The sequence below is a fragment of the Panicum hallii genome, chromosome 2 (assembly GCF_002211085.1).
Source record: "Panicum hallii strain FIL2 chromosome 2, PHallii_v3.1, whole genome shotgun sequence".
NCBI lineage: Eukaryota > Viridiplantae > Streptophyta > Magnoliopsida > Poales > Poaceae > Panicum > Panicum hallii.
In genome coordinates this window covers 159745-179878 of record NC_038043.1, presented here as the reverse complement: position 1 = coordinate 179878, position 20134 = coordinate 159745, and the positions used below count along the sequence as shown (strand labels likewise).

General features: G+C 47.0%; 3 protein-coding genes across 4 annotated transcripts; 1 reads left to right on the top strand and 2 right to left on the bottom strand.

The window, feature by feature from the left end:
* The first annotated feature begins 902 nt into the window (after nucleotides 1–902).
* Nucleotides 903–4048, top strand: LOC112879768 (dnaJ homolog subfamily C member 21-like). 2 transcript variants are annotated; one of them, XM_025944156.1, is made up of 4 exons: nucleotides 903–1400; nucleotides 2048–2185; nucleotides 2287–3651; nucleotides 3829–4048. In XM_025944156.1, the coding sequence occupies exons 1-3, from the start codon at nucleotides 1230–1232 to the stop codon at nucleotides 3637–3639; spliced, it is 1662 nt and encodes a 553-aa protein (XP_025799941.1). In that variant the 5' UTR covers nucleotides 903–1229; the 3' UTR covers nucleotides 3640–3651; nucleotides 3829–4048. The 2 variants fall into 2 exon arrangements, with proteins under 2 accessions (XP_025799941.1, XP_025799940.1); XM_025944155.1 differs by having other exon boundaries at nucleotides 2287–3858.
* A 1419-nt stretch (nucleotides 4049–5467) lies between these two features.
* On the bottom strand, nucleotides 5468–11560 carry LOC112881380 (potassium transporter 22-like). The gene is made up of 3 exons (XM_025946035.1): nucleotides 11043–11560; nucleotides 10452–10805; nucleotides 5468–7554 (listed from the first exon to the last, which is right to left on the bottom strand). Exons 1-3 carry the CDS (start codon nucleotides 11476–11478, stop codon nucleotides 5675–5677), a joined length of 2670 nt encoding a protein of 889 aa, XP_025801820.1. The 5' UTR covers nucleotides 11479–11560; the 3' UTR covers nucleotides 5468–5674.
* A 4892-nt stretch (nucleotides 11561–16452) lies between these two features.
* LOC112882788 (transcriptional regulator SUPERMAN-like) lies at nucleotides 16453–17654 on the bottom strand. Its single transcript, XM_025947934.1, has one exon. The coding sequence runs from the start codon at nucleotides 17451–17453 to the stop codon at nucleotides 16590–16592; it is 864 nt and encodes a 287-aa protein (XP_025803719.1). The 5' UTR covers nucleotides 17454–17654; the 3' UTR covers nucleotides 16453–16589.
* Nucleotides 17655–20134: the final 2480 nt, after the last annotated feature.

The window sequence follows — 20134 nt, the reverse complement described above, 5'->3', positions numbered from 1 at the left end:
TTGCTGGAATAGAAGAATTAGCATTCCCCCACCTGAGTGGGGACAATTGAGCATTGAGCATTGAGCATCCAACCAACAACAAACTGCCGGGTCGATCAGCACCTTAATTACGCCGCGTTCTAAAGTTGTGATTATTGATTGAGTAATCAGTGTGTCAACTTAGCACGGCAAATGTCATGACATTATTGGTGATTCGGATGATAGCACAGCACGTAGCATCTACTCTCTACAACACAGCCGAATCCCAAGCTTGCATTGACATGAAATGAAACCCAAGGCAGGCAATCATCTCAGATGATTCTGCAACCCGTACTCCCAGGTAATTCCTACTGCACGTGGCATTGGTACGGTGAATATTCGGTGTCTGCTTGTGGGTCCTCTCCGGACCTCCAATCTATCCAACTTTGCTGCTTTGGTTTCCATCCAATCGCATCTGTCGGTCCATCCACAGGTTGCAGCGAGCAGTGTCCTCTATGCTTTGTTGCCTAGCCCCTAGCAGCTAGCATAGGTTTTCTCTCAGTACCTGTAGAAAACAAATAGAAATGAAACTAGTCGAAGATAGGGTTAAAGCTTGCTAATTGAAAGTATTAAATATAGACTAATAATAAAACTAATTGCATAACCACTAGCCTAGTTCGCGCTATTAATATGGACTAATTATGGATTTAATTAGACTTAATTGATCCATCTTCACGAATTAATCTTATGATTCCGTAATTAGTTTTATAGTTAGTTTATATTTAATTCTTCTAATTGGCATCGAATTATATGATACGACAGTGCTAAACTTTAAACTTTAGCTCTCAGGATAAAAACCGCTGAAGAAGAACGAATGGACGTGGCGAGGAAAGAGAATCCACTGCAATAGCAAGCCAGCGGGGAGGAGCAACCGCAGTCACCCGTCTTATCTTATCATGGCGGGTGAGATCTGTCGTCTAATCCTAATTAATCTCTCTCTCTCTCTCTCTCTCTCCTGAAATAGAAATAGAAATAGAAATAGGTAGCAGCTGTTGGTTTGATCCCCCATGGCGATGGCGATGTGGCGCTCCTTGCTCCTCGTGATGCGGCGCTTGGTCACTCCACCCATGACATGTCACATGCGCATGCAAACCAACAACCACATCATCAGATTCATTTCATCATTCATTAACAAAGCAAAGCTAGGAATAACAATAGAGTAACTCCTCCGGTCCGGTGGTCCTCCCCATATCTCTCTCCATGATCATCTCATGACCCCCTCCTCCGCCACCCCTCGCCGGAGGAGGCGTCGCCGCAACCGCAATGTCCCTGTCTCTGTCAGGGGGAGCGCCGCCGCCTCGGCCAGGGCCCTAGCCGCCGGGCTCTGGAGGCTGCGCCACGCACAGAGGATGAAGGCGGCCGGGGGGCCCCACAACCAAGCGGTATGTTATGTTCTTGATCCATTCCAATTCCAATTCCATTCCATGCCGCCCCCGGCTGTAGTCTTTGATTTGTGTTGTTGGGGCCGGGGAAATGAATTGAAGAAGCAGAATCACAGGAGGCCGTGGATTATTGCTCTTCATCTCATCAGACTTATTACTGTCTTTTTGACTGATGATGATCGGATCCCCAAATTAAAGATGCCTCTTTTTTTGGTTTCTGAATGAAGAATGCATGTTCTAGTCTGTATTCGATTGATTATTAGGCAGGCAAGGCGAGGCATGATCTGCACTCGTGGGATTTCTTGTGCTTTATTTGGCTGCCTTCCTGCCTTCCTTCCTTCAGTTTGGATGCCTGGGTCAACCTTGATTCAGATCGTCGCTCTCTTCTCTTCTCTTCTCTTCTGAATGGATGAGCCTCTTTTCCTCCTCCTCCTCCTCCTCTGTTCAATGTGGCCCGCATGATCGCGTTGCCCATGCCCCCGCCCCCAAAAAAGATGAAATTGGGGGCGTACCGGATTAGTAGTAGTCCATTAGTTGTTTGTAGAGCCAGCCAGGGATGATGAACGAATTCTTCTGTTCTGTTCTGTTCTGTTCCCATGCTCAGTAGTCAGTCCTGACATGGCGAAAATGTTCTTCTCTGTTGTCAGCCTAGCAAACTTGGTGAAGGAAGGAGGTGTCCTGCTAACAAACACTTGGCTGCTCCTGGAATTGGAATCGGAATCGGAAGCCATTGCCAATGTTGTAGTAGGAACCACCACCACCACCACCATGGCATCTTAGACAAGGTGAGTCAGTGCAGTGCATTCTGTTGTTGCCGAGTCCTTCCTTCCTTGGCCTCTGCATGCCATCTGCAACTGCAATTCTGACTGCACTGCATCATCGTCAGATCGACGCCTGCGTGGAGCCATACGGTTCGTGTTCGTCGTCGGCCATGGAGAAGGCCACCAAATGGGCCTCGCGATCATCGTCTCCTCTGGTGCTCCTCATGGAGGCCGAGCTGGAGAAGGCGCGAGGCCACATCAGCGAGCTCGAGGAGGAGCGCCGCGTCATGACCAAGAGGCTGGAGCGCTTCCTGCGGGATCTGGCCGAGGACAAGGCGTCCTGGAAGGCCCGGGTGCGGGACAAGGCCCGCCACGCCGTCGCCGCCCTCAAGGAGGAGCTCAGCGCGGAGCGGGCGCACCGGCGGCAGCTGGAGCAGGCCAACGCCAAGCTCATGCGCGACCTGGCGGAGGCGAGGTCGTCGGCCAAGCAGCAGGCGCAGAGCTACGAGATGGAGCGCAAGGCCCGCGAGCTGATGGAGGAGGCGTGCTCCGAGCTCACGCGGGAGGTGGAGGAGGACCAGGCGGAGGTGGAGCTGCTTCGCCGGGAGTGCCTGCGCATGCGGGAGGAGATGGAGGAGGAGCGACGGATGCTGCAGATGGCAGAGGTCTGGCGCGAGGAGCGCGTGCAGATGAAGCTCTCCGACGCAAAGCTCGCGCTCGAGACCAAGTACGCGCAGCTCAGCCACCTGCAGGCGGAGATGGAGGCGTTCCTGCGGAGCAAAGACTCGTCGTGCCAATCGTCCACGATGCGGGAGGCACGCTTCATCAGCGATGCCGCCGCGGCCGCGGCGAGCGCCGAGCTCAGGTCTCGCGGCCGCGCCAGCCAGCACGACGACGACGAGGACGACGAGGTGGATGCGGATTCGGTGTTCGAGCACTTCCGCCGCAAGGAGACCAACCGCGCCAACAGCCCCGCGTCGTCCAACTCCAACGTCAGCGCAATGCAGTCGGTGAGCCCAGCGACGGACCTCTTCCTGGCAAAGGTCGACGACGCGTACGCCAATGGGGGCAGCTCCGCCGACATGGACTACGACGGAGGCAGGGACTCCTGCAGCTGGTTGGGGACCAGCGATCGCTCGGCTTCTGTGGCCAACGGGAACAGCGGCTTGGAGTCCGGGGCGAGCCGGCGGTCGGTGGGGAAGAACACGGCGCTGATACGCAGGCTCTGGAGGTCGGCCATCGCCGAGAGCAGGAAGAAGACTGGTGGCGGCTGGTCGCCGTCTTCGGACCGGAGGTCCAGCGTGACCCCGGAGGCGCCTCCACCTCCACCAATGGCAGTGGCAGTGGCACCGCCGCAGCAGAGCAAGCAGAGCCTGAGGGAGAAGCTCATGGAGGCCAGGATGGACGACCACAAGCCTGTCCAGGACTCCAGGCAGCCAAACACAAAACCAATCTCTAGTAAATGGAAGGGAAGCTGATGATCGAATAGGGTAAGCAACTCTACTCTACTCTACTCTACTCTACTCCATTAGCGTGTCTGAATATTGGATTACATCCATGTATCATACACACACACACCATCCATTCCTCCTGTATTATATATAGTATCATTAATTATGCTAGTCTTGTCCAATGTAAATTGTTCTTGACATGCATGGTGTATACAGATCGATACGCTAACAGAGGCCTCAAGTGAAGTATAACCCCAAACATTTTGCTCCCTGTAAACTGGATCAATCTATTGAGATATGAGAAACGTTTGAAAGGATAGTCATTTGTACAGCATTTCTTTCTTCAGTCAGGCTTGTTGGGGGCTCTCATGGGCCGTGATGTCTAGTCTGAAAACTCTCTGAAATAAATCACCACAAGTTCAATACAATGGAAAAAGGTTCAGTTCAATGCTGATTCCTTTTATTTGCAGCAAGACACTGCCTGGTTTTGAGACGTTTATTTTTTCGCTATTTGAAAGCCAACTTTAATGAAAAATCAGGTGGGGAGCCTTTCCCCCCGTTGACCATAAAAAAAAAAGACGTTTATGTTTTGGGCTGGAAGATCACGAGGTCTGCTCAGCTCAGCTCGGTCACTGCAACAATAGGCTACTCCGAGGAGAAGAGCCCCCACCTCACAAGGAATCCAACTTCGCTTATATGTTCCTATATGTTGGTCCTCAGCTATTTTCATGACGGGCACCCGTCGTCCATTTTAGACCCCACGTGAGCTATTGCGCATAATTTTTTTTATCCCTTTCCGCTCGGAGCCATTTTCACCTATATATATATATATATATCATGCCGTTTGAACATGATTCCATATGTTGGTGATACTTATAGTCATTAAAAAAATTGAACTTTTTAGTGACGGGTGCCGTTTTGATCTCCCGTGAGCTATTGCACACGTTTTTTGACAATTTCACCCCAAGGCATTTTCACTTGTTGAGCCCTTTCCTCCCATTTTGACATTATTCCATATGTTGTGACATCTATATCTATTTCTAAAATATTGGGATGTTTTCACAGCGGGCATCCATCCACCCGTTTTGGAACTCCCCTGAATTATAGCATGTTATTTTGCCGTTTTCGCTCGGAGCCATTTTCATCCTACGTGAGTTATTTCCTTTTGTTTGAACATGATTCTATATGTTAGTAATATTTATAGTTATTTCAAAAAAGTTGGACTTTTTCGTGGCGGGCACCTATCAGTCTGTGTTTAGGCCCCTGATGTGCTAGAGCACGCGTTTTTTGGCCTTTTCGCCCCAAACCATTTCCATCCGATAATGAGTCATTTCCTCCCGTTTGAATATGATTCATTTGTTTGTAAAATCTATAGTAATCTCTACAAAATTTGGACATTTTCATGGTGGGCACCTGTCGGTCCGTTTTGGACCTCCCGTGAGCTATTGCACAAGGTTTTTTTTTTATGTTTTCGCCTCAAGCCATTTTCACCCGTTAATGAGCCGTTTCTTCCCGTTTGAACATAATTCCATATATGGTGACAAATATATCCATTTCTACAAAATTTGGATGTTTCCATGGCGAACACTGATTGGCTCGTTTTGGGCCTCATATGAGCTATAGTACATTTTTTGGCCCTTTTTGCTCGGAGTCATTTGCAGATTTCACCAAGGACGTACCATTTTCCCCCGGGGCTGTTTTCACCCGGCCACTCATGTAGTGGGGGCATCCTAGTTAGATTTAAGAAATATTTCATCAACTCTTCGGAAAGTTGAGAAAATAACAGATACCGAATCTAAATGTAAAGGGCAAGAAGTACGCTTCTTTGCTTCGGCCGGCATCTGTCAGCAGCTGATGAGCTTAAAATGAATTAGGAATTGAACGGTTTAAGATGATGGGAGATCTCAAGGAATTGAATAATTGAACCAACAATATAGGTATACGCTAGCTAATAATATGCAGGAGCTAGAAGTAAGTGTACAATTATACTACCACTAGGGTATCGATCTAGTAGTGGATTGCTGCATGAAATCAATTAATCTGCTATTTGGATCATGGATGATCAGATCTCGTATGTCATTCCGACCTTGAGCAGCTGCGACTTTGGGATGGCGAGCATCTTCTCCCCCTGGCGGCAGTTCTTGCGGAGGAAGGCGTAGGCGTAGTTGACCATCACCTTGTTGAGCAGCGACGAGTGCGGGCGCGCCACCACCTCGGCCTCCCCGAGGATGTACACCACCCCCTTCTCCATCTCCCGCTCGATGAAGCGCTGCTCCTCCTCGATCCGCGCCATCTCCTCCAGGCTCATCTTCACCGCCGCCTGGACGCTCCCCATCCGCGACAGCTCCGAGAAGGACTCCGCCGGCGTCAGCATCTCCTCAGCGAAGACGCCGGCCGCCGTTGGCCTGCAGGCGCGCTGCTGGTCGGTGCACGACGCCGAGTGCATGCCCAGCATCATCGTCGTTGTCATCCCTGACGACCTGGCTCGAGACAGGGCCAGGCTCTCTGTGTACGACGCCGACGGCCGCATCATGTTCATGTTGCCGACGGACCTCTGGCGCGCCATGGCCATGCTGTCGCAGCGCGAGCTCGGGTAGCTCACCCTGGCGCCCGCCTGCTGGTGGTCCAAGCCGTAGAGGTTGACGTCTCGGACGTAGTACTGGAGGCGCTCCACCAGGCTGGCCGCGAAGTCCTTCGCCTCTTCCAGCGGGTCCCGGTAGCCGTAGCGCGCCACGCACCGGAACACCCGGCCGCCGCCGCCGGACTCGGATACCACCTGCCGGAACAGGAATCTCTCGGCCGCGTCCACGTGCGGCACGGGGAGGTGCTTCACGGAGACGAAGAGCAGCACGGCGTGGATGGAGGGGATCTTCTCCACCAGGTGCGGGAACACCGGCGGGATGCCCTGCACCAGCTCCGTGTAGAAGAGCCCCACGCCGGGCACGCGGACGAGGTCGCGCCGCGCCAGCAGCTCCCGCACGGTGTCGTGCGACACGGTGCGCTCCAGCTCGTACTCGTAGCGACGGACGTGCACGTAGTGCCAGAGCACCATGACGGCCATGAGCACGGCGGACATGGCGACGGGGATGTACCCACCGTGAGCGAAGCGGTAGAGCACGGAGGAGAGGTAGGCGGACTCGGCGGCGGCGAAGACGAAGAAGAAGAGCGCGACCCAGGCGGCGTTGACCCGCCAGACGAGGAGCATCACCAGGGTGAGCAGCAGCGTGGTGATGAGCATGACGAGGACGACGCAGATGCCGTGCGCCTCGGCGATGACGGTGGTGGTCTTGGCGGCGAGCGTGACGACGCAGGCGGCGAGGGCCAGGAGGAAGTTGACCTCCGGGATGTAGAGCTGGCCTTGGTACTGGCGCGAGGTGTGGAGGACCTTGACCCGCGGGAAGCAGCCGAGCGCCTGCGAGTGCGAGATGGTGGCGAAGGCGCAGGAGATCATGGCCTGGCTGCCGATGACGGAGGCGGCGAGCGCGAGCACGAAGGTGGGCCAGAAGAGGGCCTCCGGCGTGGACTGGTAGAAGGTGTTGGCGACCTGGTCCGGGTAGCGGCGGAGGAAGGCGGCCTGGCCGATGTAGGCGAGGAGGACGGCGGGGACGAGGCCGAAGGCGAAGCTGAGCTGGATGGAGCGGACGCTGAAGTAGCCGAGGTCGGCGAAGAGGGCCTCGGTGCCGGTGAAGCAGAGGAGGACGCCGCCGAGGGAGACCCAGGCGTCGCGGCCGTTGCGGCGGAAGTAGTCGAGGATGTACTTGGGGTTGAAGGCGCGGAGGACGCCGACGTCGTGGCGGAGGAGGTTGTAGACGCCGACGCCGCCGATGAGGAGGAGCCAGAGGAGGACGACGGGGGCGAAGAGGTAGCCCACCTTGTCGGTGCCGAAGCGCTGCACGGCGAAGAGCAGCACCAGGATGGCCACCGTGATCCACACGATCTGGTCTGCAGAATTGTTTTGTTTCAATTTAATTTGTTTATGGGTTACTAGCTAGTTAGGGTGGTGTTCAGTTCAATTCAATTACTACGTACTGCATGCTGCTAATGACATTCATCATCGCACACTTACTGATCGACAGAGCATATATATATATATAGTACTTAGTGCATCTGAATTGAATCGACATCACTGGAATGAAGCATCAGTAATGTCGTCGTACGTGGATGCTGATGATGCGCAGAGATCATATCTATGGAGAAGAAGATCGATGGGCTAGTCAAGGTGCATGAAGTGCAGTGGGGTCTGTGCGGTGGTGTCTACCACACCAAATCACATCAGTGCAACAGTATTAGCAGGTAATAAAGCAGATGGAGTTGCACATCATACGGACGGACGGAGCTGCAACTGCATATGCGTGTTTCAGAGGGATGGTTCATTCACATCACACACTGGCCGGCCGGTCTTCAGTACTACTGTTCATGTAGATAGCTGCTACTGCTAGGTACGCCCACTGCTTCGCTTGAGGTTGAGAAGCAGTGCCCTGCTGTACTATTTGCATCCTACCTAGCTAATATAAGACTATAAGTATGTACCTATTACCTGATATGATGCATCCCTATCTATATCGGTAAGCAAGATTAATGGCGATGTTATTCAGTCGTTGCAGCAAATGAGTAAAACATACATAGAAAAGGTATGTTTTTATTTTTATTTTTATAAAACCATGCATATGTACTTCAGAGAAATGTACTGGTACCATTTTCAAATACCTAATCTTGACAGTTAATAGCACACTGCATAAAAAGACAGCCTTGATTGAGACTATATATATATATATATAATACATCACTTAAATAATTATCCCATTGTTGTCGTTCTAATTAGAAAAAGAATGATTAATTATTGATGATTTTGTATACAGTAGTTATCATATCCCTTGAATAATTATTACATCGGACCCACTCATATATATAATCAATCAACAGAGAGATCCAATAATCAAGCTATGTGTGAGGATGTGTAGACACAACGCAACGGGCAATTTATCACAAGGATGCAGACTGCTTAACCAATTATTATTGGATCCATCATCATCCATGTGAAGTTACAGGCCCATCCTAATACTGGCATTGAAAGAGCGGTACGGTCCGTGTTGCCCATCGATAGCTGATCTACCTCTCAAAACCACCCTACATCTCTATTTCTATCTCTACTATTTCTAAAGCAAGTAATGACTTCTTGATCCGTCAATCGGAATCTTAACCGGAATCCTGAATAATCAATTGGAATCCAAATCGGAAACTGGACAATCAATGCCTCACGCGGTCACGACATGATCGGAGTAAAAGTACAAAGTTGGTGATCTTACGTAGATCCGGGTAAAATTTATATTACCCGTAGCAACACACGGACACTGTGCTAGTTTAATGTAATAAATCCAAAATTACTATAAATCCACAAACGACCTTTAATTACTACCTTCCTAATATTGGCCTGATAACTTGACCATCATATCAGTCAATATGTAAAAAGATACATAGATTAATTGGCAACGAAATATTGGTGTTACTAGGTTTGTTCATCATATAGGCGTTAATTGTTTGTAAAAACCATTGTATACTATACTACTAATAAAGAAAGATCATCATGTCGAGTAAATAAATGTAATAATGGACTCGGGATTAGAAGGCTTGCTTATTATAATTAATAAAACAAAGCGCGGTGAGAAATTCATTCATTGGGAGTACCACATCATTGTCTGCACAACTTTATTATTAGAAAATATCAATGTTCTATTTCCACCTAAAATGAATGCGTTCACATTTTAGACCACCTCTAGCTAAGGGCATATGCAACGGGGTGGCATCAGCTATATAGTATCTGCAAGAGGCAGGTGCCACGTATGATTTTATTTGATGATCTGAGGGAGAATGAGAAACAAGAGATAGATGGAGAGATTAATGGAGGGTTAGTTTGAAGCATGAGACCAACAACATTCGTATAGACGATATAATATTTTTCTGATATATTGTATGGAGAGCTCTCAAGTGCTTTAATTTTATTTCCACGTGTCAACTAGTCACCAGGTGTGTCATATAAACCTAGACTCGGGAGGTAACACATGCATGCAGTGGTTTGCTTGTTTATATATAGACATCAACTTAAATATGTTTGTTTGACTAGCTAGCTAGTTTCATGCATGCATGATTAATGGTGGTGGAAAATTTCCATGGATGGCTGATCGACCTGCTCTGATCACAACGTCTATACATCTACATACTATATGTATCAAAGGTAGTAGTCCGACTGTCTCCATCCACTATATATCATTAATTTTTTGTAGTTAAGGAGTTCATACGTGCATGTGGGCCCAAATCTCGACCAACTAAGCTAGGAGAGATACTCCGTATTAGTGCAGTGTCCCAGTAAACATCGCCAATAAAGTATTATTAGAATATCCCAATACCACTTTCATAAGTTATTGGGAGAGATATGTTTACGGTCTCCCAGCAGTGCTATCCCGATACAACGGAGAGGAGGAACTCTCCCTTTATTTGCGAGGAGTTGGGGTGAAATATTAAGATAAACCAATACTTATTGGGAAAAGAGAGATGTACTGGGGAACTGCTAGATCATATCTTTCCCCAATATTAACAGTTTATTAGGAAATAGAAGACTGCTGGAGCTGCTCCAAGGCCGATCGTCGATGGAGCTAGCTATCTATAGTCCGTCCTAATTAAGCTAGACGACTGTGCATCGCCGTCTGCCTGCTATATGCTGATGGAGTTGGCCATCACATCGACCTTCGTCTCTATAATTAAGCTACTAGGTAGCTAGATGTCTATCTAAATTAAATGCATGATAGAGTATATATGATGTACATACGGAGGAAACAGCGGACCTGTTGTGAGGTTGGGTGCTTTCTCTTTGAGCCCCCCCACGGCGGAGAGCACGGAGATGGCCGGCGTGAGGCAGGCGTCGCTGATGACCATGGCCGTGGCCAGCACGGTGAGCAGGAACAGCGAGATGCGCACGGGCTTGCTCGTCTCCAGCAGCTGCTTCACCCACTGCGCCCGCTGCTCCCTCGACGACGCCAGCTGCACCGTCCGCCGCCGCACGCTGCCACGGAGCGACGGCTTGGCCGCCAGCACGGCCTCGTCGCCGCCGCCGTTGATGTCGTCCTCGGCCTGGTGGTTGGGCACCAGGCTCACCTTGGCGTGACGGGAGATGAGCGAGTAGAGCGCGAACGTACCGCCTGCGCGCGGGCAAAGTCCGACGATGATGATGATGGTTAGCTAGACTGTCGTTCCTCCCACTTGCTGCTAGCAGCTGGGACTTTTATTTAATTTGGTTGGTTGGTTAATTCAATTGGGTACGGCAGCAGCAGCAGGCCAGCAGCTGATGAATCGATCGGTTTCTTTTAGCGACCGAGCGTGAGCACGTTTTTCATTAAAAAATATAATTCGATAGTTAGCTGCTAATACATACGTACCGTCCCCGTCGTCGTTTGCTCTGAGCGCGATGTAGACGTACTTGATGATGGTGAAGAGGAGGAAGCTGTAGATGATGAGCGAGAGCACACCCAGGAGGTCGTCGGTGTGGCGGATGCCGCCGGTGAAGGTGCTCGAGTACACGTACAGCGGCGACGTCCCGATGTCGCCGTAGAGCACGCCCACGCACTGGAAGGCCAGACGGAGAGTCCGCGCCCACCCGTCCTGCCCCTCGTGGTTCCCGCCGCCGGCCGCCCTCGTCGCGTCCCTGTACAGTGAGTCCTGACGCGGCACCGTGGTCGGCGCGGCCACCTCCAGCGCCAGCGCGCGCTCCAGGTCCGCCATGTCGTCGGAGCAGCAGCTGCTGGCCTGCGGCTTCTTCAACATCATCTCCATGGTGGCGGCCGCCGCCTGGACCTGCACCTGCACCTGGGCCATCGATCGACCTCCGATCCTGCTGCTACCTCTAGGCTCTAGCTAGCTAGCGATGTGGCCGGCCATGGATGAGCAAGAGGCAGCACCCCTGCGGCCCTTTATATAAGCTAAGCAATGCAAATTGCAAACGCAGCTAGATATGTGGCCGGCCGGCCGGTCAGACGTCTCTAGCTAGCTATGCGGCTATGCCGCGATGTGCATCGATCATCGATCACTGTCGTCGTCGACTGGTACGGTCTGTGTCAGTGTGCGCGCGTGTGAACACAACACACAGAAGCTAAGAGAGCCCCACGACCTAATTAACTAGCAGCTAGTAGTGCTGAATATGCATGGGGCATTCACACTGACTCACTTGACCTCATATACAGCAATACAAGAGATATATGATAGGGAAGGTATGACATTCTCAATCTTACAAAAAAGCGTACAGCTTCTTCATCCCATCCGTCTCCTATTTCTTACTTTCTATCCCAGAATATAATTATTTTTAATTTTTTTCAAATCAAACATTTAACTATGGATAGTACAAGAATCATAAAGATTGACAACATAAAAATAATATTATTTAACTTAAAATATTTTAAAACCAATTATCATAATATATGTAACTTTTTTACGCATGAGCGGTTGTTTGCTTGTATTGATTCTTATCATACTTTCATCAATAATTTTGGCACGCGTTGTGGTGGAACCTGCCTACCAGGTTCGAGCTCTCGACTCGGTATTGGTGCTCATATTTTTCTAAATTTATTCTATGATTTAAACGGCGCTAGGCGACATACCCGCCAATAAACGGGTGCTTGTGGTGATCGAGATCTACTGGCTTAGTCTTTCTGGTAAGATTGCGTGCGTATATTTGCAAGGGTGAGCACGCACACGTGTACGTGAGCTTGTGCTGTCTGTATTGTATTTCATACAAAATAAATAATTTTGGCACGCGTGGTCACTAGCTACCTGCTAGCTAGCAAAGCCATCAAAATGTGAACCCAACGCTCGTAATATATTTTGCCCACGCGCTTTAATTACTCTCCACCATCACTGCATTATTGTGTTGCTAATTAATTAGAAGATGGACGTTCTTGTCCTCGTATACCCATCGGTTGGATCATCTATATCTATTTGTGATGATATGAATATGATCGTCCTTTCCAGTATTCTGCGCCCGGTTTCATATATAAACCAGGCATTTGACGAACTAATCGCCGGCCCTTGGGATTGCGTTCAGAGATTGCACAAAAGTCCACCGTATTAATGCAAGCAATTTTCAGCCACGAGTTGCTTTATTCGCTTTCGGTCGATCGGCATGTTGTTGCCAACAAACACAGCAGATCTACAAACGTAACACTGTCGATCCTGGCTTTGCAGCACAGGACAAATCAGTATTGCTGTACTTGCTTGGAACTAAACATTTTTCTATCGAAACGTATGAATGCACAATGTTATGGAGATGCTTGCGTGGGCTACGTGCGAAGATACATACAAAGATGCTAATATCGTTCTAAAGAAAGATGCTAATATATGTTGATGCTACTGCTCCTCCACTATCAGTCCAGTCTACATGCAAGGGCGGGGCCCATAGCAAGCTATGCAAACCAAAACGAGGGCCCATGAGCCCAGCCCATAAAAAGAAGGGCTCAACATTCATAAGCCCATCACTGCCTTCGACCGCCAGCCAATGAAGCAACATTTTGGTATTTGGCATTTGCAGAACGGCTGCTTCTTTTTTTTAATAAAGTCCCAGCTTGCATGCCAAAAATAAAAGAATAGCTTTTTTAAGCGGCTATATTTGTTAACATCAGTCAAAATTTGAATGTGTGATGCGTATGCGGATTGCGCCTCAATGATAAAGTATACATATTTCAATGCTTAACATCACTTAAGCTAAGGTATCGACTAAACAAATGTCAAATACACATGGAGGTGCGATGGAAAAGGATTGAATTAATCGTGAATATGGACAGAAAGATATATAGATTAACTAGGAACTAAAGTGGTATATCACGACATGATAGATAGACAAATATATATATATATGACCATTATGTTAGAATATGAAGAAAAATCCATGTGTGTATGTATAGGAGACCGTGCAAAAAATAAGAAATCTTGATTAGCTATGGGCCCCACGTTTATTCATGAATTTCTAACAATTATGTCTTTTAAAGAAAACAACCTATATTGCGGTAAGGGGCATGGGTTCATGGACTAGTACAGGTAGGCCAGATAACAGAGCAATATATTTTTTCTTAAACATGCAGGAGAGTTGTGCATCAGTATTTTAAATAGAAATGATGCCCGATTAAATTGTGTTGCCTCGAGAACAAAATTGCCACCCACGACCATCCCTTTAAAGCCTGCGGCCATGGATCCCTCCCTAGCTAATAACCACCCCACACCTGAACCTCCAATCGATCTATTTCGGCAATCTTCTTCTCCAATCGAAGGAGAGAGATATAACGTACGTGTACCCATAGCACAGAACAAATTAAATAGAGTACATGCAATATGCAATCTCCAATAGAATAGATATGAGATACAGATTGATTAAATAAAAAGCAGGCACTAGGGGTTTACCTAACCAATATGAAAGCACAAGGGAATGACACACACACGCGCACAGAAAGCATACTGACCATGGGCTCAATGATAGTAATAATATCCGGCCGCCTGTACGCATGGATGTGCTTAAACTGTCAGCTTACTGATGAATCTCTGAATTAATACTCCCCATCAATTAACAAAGTCTACTCCTACTACCACTGTCACTCGTATTATTTATTTGTACGGCAAGTTATTGTTTATTCAACAAAATCCAAGCATATATATTTTTATATATTCCGAATTCTTCACTTGACATTATAATAAAGTAAGCTAAAGAGAATTGTAGGTAAATGATCCTAGTAGTGAGGAAATTTTGTTTTTGGAGCACGCGTATACTAGCTACAGGCCTACAATGCAAGATTAATTCAGTTGATTGCATGCAGTCGAGCTAGCTATTCCTAGCTAAGTCTAAGTAGTGCTCATTGCAGATCCAATGCTAGAGTATATGCATGATGGTAATAAGGTCCAGAGCAGATAGATGGAGGCCAGAGCATGCTTATATTATGCACTTGCAGAGACGACAGATCTAGATGCATGTGTCACAAGCAAGGGGCCTGGCCTAATCTCACCCACTCACAATATATGCCACTGACACATTCCAGCACAGCTCAGAATACGCATAGACATGTACTGTCATGTCATGCATGCATGGTATAATACAGACAAGGAGCCCCCACTGCATCTTTGCAATTGCACGGATCGATACGATCCCCCTCTCTCTCTCTCTCTCTCTCTCTCTCTCTCTCTCTCTCTCTCTGTGACCAGAGCAGACCAGACCAAACCATGACAATGGTGGCATGCAGGTATGCAGCAGCCTCACACACACACACATCATCATCATCATCATCCGCATCATCAGCACTCAATCGATTGGTTACGTTCCCTCTGTCTCTACTGATCTAATCAATGAAATGTACAATAATGTATGCATGGTTCAAGGGCAGCGACAAATTAAAAGCAGCGAGCATTCAAAATAAAGCCATAAAAAAGAACACAGATATATAACTGGGGGTGGGAGGAGAGAAGATAGCAAAAAGGTATAATGTGCATAAATACATTAGTAAGTATATATGAGTACTTAGTGTACTACTAATAACAAAAAGTGTGCGTGTTTATGCAGCATCCACCTTAATTTGTAGCTATCTGTTTAATCCCTTGATATGTTATAATAAAGGAGAAACATTATATTCCTTGCAGTGCCCTTGCTTCATAGCGAGGGACGGTATAGAGCAAAAGACAAGAACAGATGACCACTTTGCCCTGTCTACTGTCTGCTTGTGATCTGAGCTAGAATAAGAAGCAACCTTAGGCTTTTAGCTAGCTTGCTTATGGTTGAAGGAGAAATAATCAAGCTAGATAGGACCAGCAGACCAGTGCCCAAACAAGGGTCGATTCTGAGGCAAACATGCATGTACCCAGCAATTATTTGTTTGCCATATATATATTGCTAGCTACCATCCGTATATATGCATGAATAATATATATATATATATATATATATATATATGAAAAATTATTTCTACACTCGCTTGTAGCTACTCCCACATGTGTATCTCATGATGTAAGGACGTATTTGACCGGACGAAGAGTATGTATATGGAGTATGTGATCATACTAGAACGTCTATAATGGTATATATGTTGGGTATGTGACTATATATAGAGTATATATAATCAACCATATGTCTTATGACAATAGCAAAGCTGGACCCCGGAAGAAACTTTATATGAGTTTTGCTTTTATTGTCAGAAGAAGTATTTGGAGAAATGATGCAGTGAAAAAATAAGATATATTATATACATATGTTACTGGACATGTAATGAGAATTAATCATTTTACCCATACTTGTTACATACGTCATTCAAATTTTAATTAACTAATCTTTCGTAATGGTACCCAAGCAAGCTTCTCGATCTTTCTTTGCTCTTAGAGCATTGTTCTTATACCTTTAAAAATAAATGATACTAAGTATAACTATTGACAAAAACTGGAGTATGTGTTATTAAGAACAAAAGGCAATATAAAAACCCAGTGACCATCAATGAATATCAATATAATTAGAAGATCATGTACAAAATGAACCACAGCGAAGCACATAATAGAACAAATAAATGAAAAGTCTAGTTCACAATTTAATAAGATCAAATCAAGTCGAGCTATTACGAGAGGAACTACATGTAGTATCATTTTTTGAATTATATATAGTTTATATAGTATTAGTTTGAGAATTAACATACAAGCTTTTACAGCAAGAACTTTGGCCAAATTAAAGGCATACCGACTTGGATAAAATCGAGAACATCTCAGGCAGACGATGACTGAAGAAACCTAGCTAGAGACAAATTAATCTAGAAGAGAGGGGAAAGAACAACTGGATGGAAAAAACAGTCCTCATCGATAACGAAGGATCAAGTATACATATGATTCAGTTGTGCACGCACAAACTCGCATGGTGAGAAGTAGATATATAGATGAAACACAGCAGCAGGGAAGAAATTATCCATCCATTCACGCTACTTTAATTTAGGACTGCTACTTCCAAGCCTGAGCTCCAGATCCACTTCTTGCCGGCCTGCAAGCTGATGAAGTGATGAATTGGGGCTAGGGCTTCTGATTACTTTTTGTACCTTTGCATCATGCTGTTCAACTCCTTTGGATGATGCCAGAGGCCGCAGGAAGAAGAACGCCTCTGGCTGCTGATGGACCACCCGCCTTCGCTTCCTCCTGTCCGCTACAATCTCCTCCTCCTCCTCCTCCTCCTCCTCATCGATTTGATCTAGAGCTTGTTTGCTGCCCGCTGTCGCTGCAGCTGGTATGGAGATGACTACCTTGTTCTTGCTCTCCTTGATGATGGTTGATATGTATGATGGAGAAGTAGTAGTAGTAGTACTAATCACAGCCCCCTCCGCCTTATTGCAAGCAGCTTGATGATCACAGCAAGTAGTAGATTTAGGGGCAGAGATTAATACTGCCTTGGGCTGCGGTTGCAGAAGCTGGTGGTGATCCGCAGGAGGGGCGGCGGCGATCGACGGATACTGTTGCTGCTTATTCTGTGCGTCCTGGATGATGACTTCATGGTCCGGCGAGGCGCACTGCCGGAGGCGAGCCCGGTCGCGGCGGTGCACGTTCATGTGGCCGCCAAGCGCCTGCGCGGACCTGAACTCCCGGCGGCAGAAGGTGCAGGTGTAGGATCGCGGCGGCCACACGCAGCCGCCGAGGTGCCCCGCCGCGTCCTGGGCGAACGCCAGCTCCTCCCATGACGGCTCGCCGGCATGATGCGCCGGCGGCGGCCAGGACCTGAGGCTGCTGCTAGTAGCCGCAGCAGCGGCGGTCCTTGCACCCAGCGTAGCCCAGTAGTACTTGGCCATTTGCTCCATTGCTTGGTGCGTAGCTGCTAGCTGATGGATGGATGGTACTACTGGTAGACGACGACTACTGCTGCTGCTGCTGCGACGACTAGTAGTCGACGAGGATAATGTCGATCAGTAGCGCATGCCAAGTTGGATCGATCGGAGAAGCAGGCAGGCTGGGTTTTTGTTGTTTGGCAATGGTCCATCATCAGTACCATATGCTGTGATGATGATGTGACACAGCATATTTACAAATACTACTTGGCTACCCTTGTGTATATATATACATATATTTATATGCTTTTGTGATGTATTAGCACCGTACCGGAGGAATGAAGAAGTGAGTCTAATTAATGGTAGCTGCTAGCCTAGCTAATCAGTGTATTATTAGAAGAAGAAGTGGCTCGATCGCTCGTAGATGATGGATCGAGAGAACCAAGCATCAAGCAAGTCTTCTCCATCGATCAGTTGAGGCTTATTATTAGTTTGTACGCTTGCTTAGGTGCAGCGTGTCAGTGGGTGTGCCTAGGGTATATATATAGTTTTGTTTTGTTGCTGATTTCAATTCAGGATCGGAGAAGGGAGGGGCGCTAGTTGTCTCTTGCTTTGGTGCACAGTGCAGTACTGGCCACAAGCTAGCTGCTCGCCGGCCCAGCTACGTATACTACTCTCAGCTCACTGGACAAATTCAATCAACTAAATTCGTCATTCTAGAGTAGAGTGGTGGAGTGTTTCATCTTTTTCCACAATATTAGCTAGCTGCTCGCCCGGGAGCAGCAAACAGTTTTGGAAACTAACTAAAATCTATCACAATTTCACATTCCTCAATTGTTTTCCATACTTATGTATGCATGCACATGTTTAGGAGCGAGCCATGATAGATAAGATTCTCTAGCGTATGTGTACATCCGCAGGAACACAAGTATATCAAATAATATATTTAGTATATATACATGCCATGCATCATGAGCAAGCTAAGTCAGTAAAATGGACTGTCAAGCTTCAGGAATGTTGACTGTGTGTCTCTGTCAATCGGCCGGCAGGATCTTAGATTTGACGAGTAAATATCTATCAGCTCATAATTGTTGATTTCTTATTAGATGAACAGTGTTACACTCGGCAAAGTCTTTGCCGAGTGTAATCGGGGCTTTGCCGAGTGTCCCAGATACTCGGCAAAGGGTCTAAATCCGGTAGTGAGTATTTCTCTCTGGCGCTAGCTATTATTAATTAGCGACTATGATGATGACTATATATGTGTATTGAGGTTGTGTGCACGATTAGCACGCTTTCAAATCTCATTCTTACCTAGCTACTACCAAATTCATGTTCTTGCATATATTGGCTCCCACTCACCATACATGATGAGCGGGCATTTAGTAAATAAACAAGCTTCAAGCTATTGAGAGAGAGAGAGAAAGGGAAAAGCAAACGAAATGTGTGTATCGTAGTACTATATATCTCACTATAATTTGTATGTAGTACATGCATGTGTGATAGCTTGCACTACTCAATCACCACTTTTTGGCCTTTGATTTGTCGCTTCACTTGTCTGATCGATGAGGCACCAGATAGCGTACGTCACTGAATTCAACTAACTCTGTCTGTCTCTATCATCGCGGATCGATGGGTCAACATATGAGATGGATGATAATTTTTTATTAATTAGTCTCCTGAGCGAGTCATAATAAATAAAGCTGATAGATAGATGCTTGTGTGATGCCTTGGTCTTGTGACCTTTGTCTCCTTTTTCCCGCTACTATATATATCGATCTCATTGAGTTCTCTCTCATGACGATGCATACATGAGACCGACCGGAGACTATATAGTATCATCAATCAATGGACGGATCATGCGCATCCATGGGGCCTGCTGGGCTGGACGCAGCCAGAACAAGATACTTTTACTCTTGTCTCTCTCCCTCTCTGCCGTACCGTGTGAATGTGCGTGATCTGAGCCTTGGGTTGTAGCTACCTCGCTCTCTCGCTCTTCCATCGATCGACGATCACCCATTTGATTTTGACGATCAAGGCCGAGCTGCACTACAGGAAAACGGCCAGCTTCCTACGGCCAAAGCTGATCGAGCGTCGACCAATTAATGCAAAACACAAGTAGTACTCCAATATAATACCAATGAAATAATCATGTATATATCTGCCGTATAAGCAAGCAAGCATGCATGTGGATCGATCGAGTTGCACTACTGCGTGCACCTTCTTTAATTTGCAGCGGCAAGCAGGTAGCACAGTCTCGCTCCATGTCTGCAGTACTACGAAGTGCGTGGGCCTGAAATTAATTAATAATGTGATGAATAATGGAAAGAACTTGCCGATCGTATGCAAGTACACGATAGATAGATAGATAGATGCTGCTGCTGGCCATGGCCATGCATATATATTGATGTCTTGCTATCAGCAGGGGGCTTCAACTTATTTGCTTGTATGTTTCTTTAGTGCATTGTACTCTTGATCCATCTATATGCATACAGCTATGAGTGATCCGTAGTCCATGTGTCCAAGCAGGTACAGTTATACAATGAGTGTATGTACTTTTGCATCAAAGTCTCAACTACACCATACTGTGCTCATCGACGATCCATCCATCACAATTGTACAACAATTGTTATTACTTATATATATGTATATTCCCCTCATTAATTCATTCGCATTGTTGCATTACAAGCTACTGTTGGTCGTATCGCAACAACATT

What these genes read in the sequence shown, in the direction of transcription:
- LOC112879768 (XM_025944156.1), top strand. Translation starts at nt 1,230, where the DNA reads ATGACCCCCTCCTCCGCCACCCCTCGCCGGAGGAGGCGTCGCCGCAAC. An exon ending in GGGGGCCCCACAACCAAGCG is followed by an intron (nt 1,401 to 2,047) that starts GTATGTTATGTT and finishes CTCTGTTGTCAG; the next exon opens with CCTAGCAAACTTGGTGAAGG. An exon ending in ACCATGGCATCTTAGACAAG is followed by an intron (nt 2,186 to 2,286) that starts GTGAGTCAGTGC and finishes CATCATCGTCAG; the next exon opens with ATCGACGCCTGCGTGGAGCC.
- LOC112881380 (XM_025946035.1), bottom strand. Translation starts at nt 11,478, where the DNA reads ATGGCCCAGGTGCAGGTGCAGGTCCAGGCGGCGGCCGCCACCATGGAG. An exon ending in AGCAAACGACGACGGGGACG is followed by an intron (nt 10,806 to 11,042) that starts GTACGTATGTAT and finishes GCCCGCGCGCAG; the next exon opens with GCGGTACGTTCGCGCTCTAC. An exon ending in AGCACCCAACCTCACAACAG is followed by an intron (nt 7,555 to 10,451) that starts GTCCGCTGTTTC and finishes ACAATTCTGCAG; the next exon opens with ACCAGATCGTGTGGATCACG.
- LOC112882788 (XM_025947934.1), bottom strand. Translation starts at nt 17,453, where the DNA reads ATGGAGCAAATGGCCAAGTACTACTGGGCTACGCTGGGTGCAAGGACC.